Here is a 7,574-nt window from a genome sequence, read left to right on the forward strand (position 1 = left end):
GTTCCTGGGCAAGCATGGATCCCCAGCGCTGTTGTGCCTGTGGATAGGCTGCACGATGACGGTGAAGACCAGCATGAGCTTTCAGGGCTGGCACCTTCCTTGTGGGAGAAGGAGCCGGACGTTTGCCTTTTCGGTAAGAGGCTCTGCCGAGAACGAGCGCCGTGTCATGTGCCGCCTGTGGGAAAGCAGAGATCCCCAGTGGTGTTGTGCCTGTGGATAGGCTGCACGGGGACGGTGAAGAGCAGCATGAGCTTTCAGGGCTGGCACCTTCCTTGTGGGAGAAGGAGCCGGACGTTTGCCTGTCGGGGGATGCAACGAGCCTTCGGAATTCCTGACAGTTCGAGAACAGTGCGACCTTGAGCAGCTTGTAGTGTATCCTTGAGAGTCTGGAAAGATCCGAGAAGACCAGTACAAAAACAAGATAGTGATAAGAAGAACCGTCCTAACGAACTCACCAATCATGAGTTGTTAGTTACTAACCAAATCAATCATATACTATCACATACTCAAAAGAAGGGTATAAAAAGGTGTGTTAGAACAATAAAGTAGCCATTTTGCATGATCTATTACTTGTCGTGTCCGTCTCTACTGCGACAAATGGTGACCCCGATGCGTCTGAGCGAACAGATCATTTAAAGGCAATAAATCCAGCACTAGCAAGAAGTATACCGGCGGCGACGAGCGCTGCGAAAGAGTATACGGGCAGCGAGACAAGCTGCGGAGACGGAGCCCGGTGAAGCTGAGAGCAGTGGAATCTGCCTGGTCCGGACCTGAGCCTAGACACCTAATAAGGTGAGCCACCGGGGACAAAACTGTTAGAATGGGGCAGCAATTAACACAAGAAAAGGAGACGATTTTGTCTACCTGGAAAGCCGTATTAAAAAGAAAAGGGGTTAAAACCCCAGAACAAAGCTTGAAAAGGATTTTAATATGGTGTAAGATGCAAGGCTTTCAAGCCACAACAGTTACTGCATTCAGTGTGGGTGTGTGGCAAGCAGTGGGATGGAAAATATTTGCTGAAATCTCTAAAGGACAGAAAGAGCTGTGTATGTTGGCGATCGTATGGTGTCTATTACGCGAGACCCTGAAGGAATGGACAGCAGAATGTGATGCGAAAGATCAGCAAAAGAAAGCTGAGGACTCTGACAATGTTAGCAATGAAAAAGTTTCTGCTCAAGTAACAGCTGCAGCCACTGCTGCAATCTCAGCAGTTGCGGGCAGAAAACCCCTCATGGGCAAAATCAGATCATACCCTTATTCACCTCCTCCTCCTCCTATGCCATTAATTACTTTACCGGGCGATGAGGGGCCCTCCTCACCTACTGGTGTGGCGGCAGAAGGGGTGACTCCATCAGCCCCCGCCGAGGAGAATGATGTGGCGATTAACACCGAGCCGGACAGTGTGGGCCGTACTGAAATTGAGGGCCGAAAGGACGGTGAGAGTCAAACTGAATGTGAGGGCCGAACGGAAAGTGAGAGCCGAAATGAAACTGAGGCAGAAAAATCTCTAACTGACACTATGCGATCTCTGCAGCTCACAGATAAAACCATACCGAAGGAACCCCTGCTGGGGGCTCTCCCTCCATCCACAATAACTGTGGTCCTGAGATCCCCTGATCAGTTCTGGGAGGGAGTTAGAAAATATGCTGCCGACTCTGGCAACTGGGATCTAGTAGAATGCCTCAGCCCGTGCTCTCTAACACCGGCGTTTCTCAAGCCTCTAGGTAAAGCAGCAGAGGCTCCTGTTACATTTCCTGTTTTCAGAGCTGCTCCAGGCACAAACCGGCACGATGAGCACAATCCAATCGGCTGGAGAGTAGTGCAGGATTTGCAGAATAGAGTACAAAAATACGGAATCAGTTCTCCTGAGGTGATGCAACTTATTCGTATAATCAGCACAGATCTGCTGTGTCCTTATGACGTTATGCATCTAGCACTCGTGCTGTTTCAGCCCATACAATTGCACGTATTTCAATCTACTTGGAGGCAGATGGCACGCACAGCAGCACAGCAAAATTTACGACTGCTACAGGGTGACCTGAGATTAGGCCTTGGAGAGGATGCTTTGCTTGGTGAAGGGCAGTATAGTAGCCCTCAGCTGCAGGCTACATGGCCTCCGATGGCTCTCGAACAAGCACAAAATATAGGCCTTATGGCAATGAAGCGAACCATGGACATGGCAGCTCCGAAGCACAAATATGCCACTATCTGCCAAGGCCCCACAGAACCCTTTTTACAATTTGTAGAAAAAATATCTGCCGCCCTGGAAAAACAGGTAGAAGATGAGGTCTTAAGGCAGATTCTATGCAAACAGTTGGCAAGAGATAATGCTGATGAGGACTGTCAAAAGATCATACAGGCTTTACCAGGAGATCCTTCTGTCCCTGACATGGTAGCTGCATGTTCTAAAGCTGGGACACTGGAACACACGGTGACCACCATAGCCAATGCTATGAGAAATTCTGGAAAGTGCTGTGGGTGTGGCAGTGAAGGGCATATCAATGTAACTTCTCCACACAAAACATCACCAGGTCACATTTGTGCGATGGTTTCGACCCCCTACCCACCAGTGACAATCCCTAAAGGTACTCGTATTGCTCAATTTGTTCCTTTTTCGAGTTCTATTTCAAGAGCAGGACAGCAACTGCGATGCGATGGAGGCTTCGGCTCTACGGGACCCCCTCAGTTCTGCTGGTCTCAGACTGTCTCGTCATCCCGACCATGTATGACGTGCACGCTGTCGAATCACGGAAGATCGCCGACTACAGTAAGGCTTGCAGGGCTCCTGGACACCGGAGCTGATGTGACTATTATAGCTGACTATCTGTGGCCATCCACCTGGCCCACAGAGGAGGCTGGTATGGGAGTAGTGGGGCTGGGAGGCTCTGCGTGAGCAAAGACTGTGGACATACCAGTTCTGATTACCAATCCTGGGGGCAACAAGCAGTTATTAAACCACATGTGACGGCAGCTCCCCTCAATTTATGGGGGAGGGATTGCTTGTCGCAGTGGGGGGTGAGAATTACCACGGATTTTTAACGGGGGCCACTGTGCTGCAGGGTGTTAGACAACCCATGCTTGTTTTAACCTGGTTAACAAATAACCCTGTGTGGGTGGATCAGTGGCCCCTACCAATTGAAGAATTAAAGGCCCTGCAAGAATTGGTAGCAGAACAACTAGCTGCCAGACACATTGAACCATCTCACAGCCCATGGAATACTCCAGTGTTTGTGATAAAACAGAAATCAGGTAAATGGTGATTTTTGCATGACCTGCGGTAAGTCAATGCTGTCATGGCCATGATGGGGGCTCTGCAACCAGGCATGCCTTCACCTGCCATGATCCCTCAAGATTGGGAAATCATTGTCATGAACCTTAAGGATTGTTTTTTTACAATTCCATTAGCTTCTCAAGATGAAAAAAAATTTGCATTTTCTGTGCCTTCTATCAATCATGTGGAACAAGCAAAAAGATATCAATGGAGAGTTCTGCCGCAGGGCATGAAAAATTCACCAACCATTTGTCAATGGTTTGTTGCACAAGCTCTGTCACCTGTAAGGGAAAAATTCCCCACTAGTTATTGTTATTACTATATGGATGACATTCTGTTAGCATCAGACAACAAGGAGCAGTTGAATGACATGAAAAATTTGGCCACAAATTCGCTACGACAATATGGGTTGGTTATTGCCCCTGGAAAAGTGCAAGAAATAGCACCCTGGAAATATTTGGGAATGGCAATTACAAACATGCAGGTTGTGCCCCAACCTGTGAAACTTAATCTTGCGGTTAAGACACTCAATGATGTACAGAAATTAATGGGATCCTTGGACTGGATCAGGCCCTATCTTGGACTGACCAATTCGCAGTTACAACCTCTATTGGACTTATTAAAACATTCCAATGATCCAACAGAACCCAGAATATTGAATACGGAAGCGTTAAATGTAATTCACATGGTGGAACAATGTATATACTAGAAATTTGTTTCTCGAATTGATCTGTCTCGATTGGTACAATTCTTTGTGCTAATTGCCAAAACTGTGCCATTTGGTGCTTTGGTGCAGTGGAATTCTGAGTGGGATGACCCATTACGTAATTTAGAATGGATGTTTTTGTCATTCCAGCCATGAAATACTGCTGCTGGCTTGTTTGAACTTATTGCTGATGTAATCATAAAAGCCAGAAAACGCTGTGTAGAACTAATAGGACGTGATCCAGCTACGATTGTTTTACCTGTTCAAAATTGGTACTTTGAATGGTGTCTGGCAAACAATTATGAGCTGCAAGCAGCTATGGCGGGTTTTCAAGGACAGATTTCGTATCATCTACCGTCGTGCCCGCTCCTGAAATTTGCTCAAGAAATACCATTTGGTCAGAAAAACTTAAGCCAGTTGGAACCTGTGAAAGGCCCTACTGTCTTCACAGACGGTTCTGGAATAACGGGTAAAGCAGCAGTAGTATGGTATGAAAACAACAACCTGGAACAGCAAAGTAGTGCATCAAAATGGTTCTCCACAAGTGGTAGAGCTGCGTGCAATGGCTGTTGCTTTTTCTATTTTTTCTACTCCTGTAAATATTGTAACTGACTCAGCATATGTAGCTAATTTAGTTTCTCGACTAGACAAAGTGGCTTTGACCATGTCAGACAATCAATTATTATTTGATGTGCTTTTAGAACTCTGGAAAAGTATTCAACTACGAACAGAACCTTATTTTATCATGCATATCCGGAGTCATACCACTTCACCAGGTTTTTATACGGAAGGTAATGCCAGAATAAAAAAAAAAACAAAAAAACAAAAAGGGGGAATGGTTGGGGAACTACCATAGGCATGCTTAGATAAAGCAGTTTATGTTCTTAACTTTCTCCGTTATGGGGACAATTCTTCCCTACCTCCTCTTTCTCAACACTTCTCTCTTTTCAACACAGAATTTACAAAAGGGTATCAAAGTACATGTTAAAGATTTAGTTACTGGTCAGTGGAATTGACCATGTGAGCTATTAACCTGGGGGCGAGGTTATGCTTGTGTTTCCACAGATACAGGCCCACAATGGACTCCCGCTCGATTTGTGTGACTGTCATCATCTGGAACATCCCAGAAGGTGCGGCAATAGAAATACCACCTCAACCAAAAAACTAAGTGTAGGTCACCTTGGCCAATATAACAGGTCAAGACTCTCTGTGTATTGCAACCGCACCACAAAGCCCATGAACCAATAGACAGGATGGCTATGACTCGTGCAGCGCGCCTGGCCAGCGAGCGCATGCGTCATAGGTTGCAACTGAGGCGGATTTTGGCACCCGCTGGCCACGTGTGTTGAAATCCGTTCCTCTGCAAATGTATAAATACCGGGATTTTCCGAAGAGCATCGGGCTGGTGTACAGCAAGGCCATCGTTGCCTCCGTGGGGACGCCCACGCAAAGCTGGCACCTACCGATTGCTGGGCTGAGTTCGCGGAGCAAGACAGCACAAGAATGTACAGATGGTTCATATACCTCACAGTCCTCAGATGGACGTAGTCATGGATACTGCCGCAAACCAAAGAAAACATCTGGATGACCCTGGCTGATGTGACCGGACAAGATTGCTTATACCTTAGTACAGTAACACCAAGCAATCCTTTTTTTGCAGGTTTAATAGGGGGTTACACTGACATCAACAGAGTTTAAGAACTTATTGATGGAGACCCCTGTGCAGCAGGTCATGGACTCAATGGATGGGAATGCCTGGTTTCCACGAATCGGGCATTCACCCTCATTGCCACCCCAGGAATCACAAATTCTGGGGTCCCTGAATACAGACTGGTGTAGTATTATCTGATTTACTGCTAGACTTTGATAGTGTCAGACATGCTACGCTACAAAATAGAGCTGCAATTGATTTCTTGCTTTTAGCACAAGGACATGGTTGTGATGAGTTTGAAGGGATGTGTTGTATGAATTTATCCGATCACTCAGAATCCATTTTCAGTAGTATTCAACAATTAAAGAAGGGAGTCAGGAAGCTGACAGAAAGCGATGAATTAGATTGGCTGACGGAGATGTTCGAGGGTTGGGGATTGTCTGGATGGTTGATATCTCTGCTCAAGACTGTGGGGGTAGTGATCTTGGTTGTGATAACTATGCTCCTGATGTTACCCTGTCTTTTCAGCCTTCTGCAAAGGGCCCTGCAGAGGGCAGCCGGGACAATATCTTTAGCACAAATACAAAAAGGGGGAATTGTCGGGGGATGCAACGAGCCTACGGAATTCCTCACAGTTCGAGAACAGTGCGACCTTGAGCAGCTTGTAGTGTATCCTTGAGAGTCTGGAAAGATCCGAGAAGACCAGTACAAAAACAAGATAGTGATAAGAAGAACCGTCCTAACGAACTCACCAATCATGAGTTGTTAGTTACTAACCAAACCAATCATATACTAACACATACTCAAAAGAAGGGTATAAAAAGGTATGTTAGAACAATAAAGTAGCCATTTTGCATGATCTATTACTTGTCGTGTCCGCCTCTACCGCGACATTTGCCTTTTCGGAAAGAGTCTCTGCTGACAACGATAACAGTGAGGTCTACCGTCCGTGGGCAAGCACGGATCCCCAGTGGTGTTGTGCCTGTGGATAGGCTGCACGGGGACAGTGAAGAGCAGCATGAGCTTTCAGGGCTGGCACCTTCCTTGTGGGACAAGGAGCCGGACGTTTGCCTTTTCGGAAGGAGAGTCTGCCGAGTACAAGCGCCGTGAGATGTGCTGCCCTTGGGAAAGCACAGATCACCAGTGCTGTTGTGCCTGTAGATAGGCTACACGATGACGGTGAAGACCAGCAAGAGCTTTCAGGGCTGGCACCTTCCTTGTGGGAGAAGGAGCCGGACATTTGCCTTTTCAGAAAGAGGCTCTGCCGAGAACGAGCGCCGCGCCATGTGCCGCCTGTGGGAAAGCACAGATCCCAGGTGCTGTTCTGCCTGTGGATAGGCTGCACGGGGACGGTGAAGAGCAGCAGGAGCTTTCAGGGCTGGCACCTTCCTTGTGGGAGAAGGAGCCGGACGTTTGCCTTTTCGGAAAGAGGCTCTGCTGAGAACGAACACCGTGAGGTCTACCGTTCCTGGGCAAGCACGGATCCCCAGTGCTGTTGTGCCTGTGGATAGGCTGCACGGGGACAGTGAAGAGCAGCATGAGCTTTCAGGGCTGGCACCTTCCTTGTGGGAGAAGGACCTGGACGTTTGCCTTTTCGGTAAGAGGCTCTGCCGAGAACGAGCGCCCTGCCATGTGCCGCCTGTGGGAAAGCACAGATCCCCAGTGCTGTTCTGCCTGTGGATAGGCTGCACAGGGACGGTGAAGAGCAGCATGAGCTTTCAGGGCTGGCACCTTCCTTGTGGGAGAAGGAGCCGGACGTTTGCCTTTTCGGAAAGAGTCTCTGCTGAGAACGAACACCGTGAGGTCTACCGTTCCTGGGCAAGCACGGATCGCCAGTGGTGTTGTGCCTGTGGATAGGCTGCACGGGGACAGTGAAGAGCAGCATGAGCTTTCAGGGCTGGCACCTTCCTTGTGGGAGAAGGAGCCGGACGTTTGCCTTTTCGGAA

The 7,574-nt window shown here is 47.9% G+C and overlaps 1 protein-coding gene across 1 annotated transcript; it reads left to right on the top strand.

The window, feature by feature from the left end:
• The first annotated feature begins 518 nt into the window (after positions 1–518).
• Positions 519–6,440, top strand: LOC142036022 (uncharacterized). Its single transcript, XM_075038909.1, has 3 exons — positions 519–2,767; positions 5,043–5,107; positions 6,157–6,440. The coding sequence occupies exons 1-3, from the start codon at positions 821–823 to the stop codon at positions 6,305–6,307; spliced, it is 2,163 nt and encodes a 720-aa protein (XP_074895010.1). The 5' UTR covers positions 519–820; the 3' UTR covers positions 6,308–6,440.
• The last annotated feature ends 1,134 nt before the right edge of the window (positions 6,441–7,574 follow it).

Source organism: Buteo buteo, chromosome 10 (assembly GCF_964188355.1).
Source record: "Buteo buteo chromosome 10, bButBut1.hap1.1, whole genome shotgun sequence".
Taxonomy (NCBI): domain Eukaryota; kingdom Metazoa; phylum Chordata; class Aves; order Accipitriformes; family Accipitridae; genus Buteo; species Buteo buteo.

Coding starts and splice junctions, on each gene's coding strand:
- LOC142036022 (XM_075038909.1), top strand. CDS start 821: ATGGGGCAGCAATTAACACAAGAAAAGGAGACGATTTTGTCTACCTGG. Junction 2,768..5,042: donor ACGGAAGATCGCCGACTACA/GTAAGGCTTGCA, acceptor GTGTTTCCACAG/ATACAGGCCCACAATGGACT. Junction 5,108..6,156: donor CATCTGGAACATCCCAGAAG/GTGCGGCAATAG, acceptor CTGTCTTTTCAG/CCTTCTGCAAAGGGCCCTGC.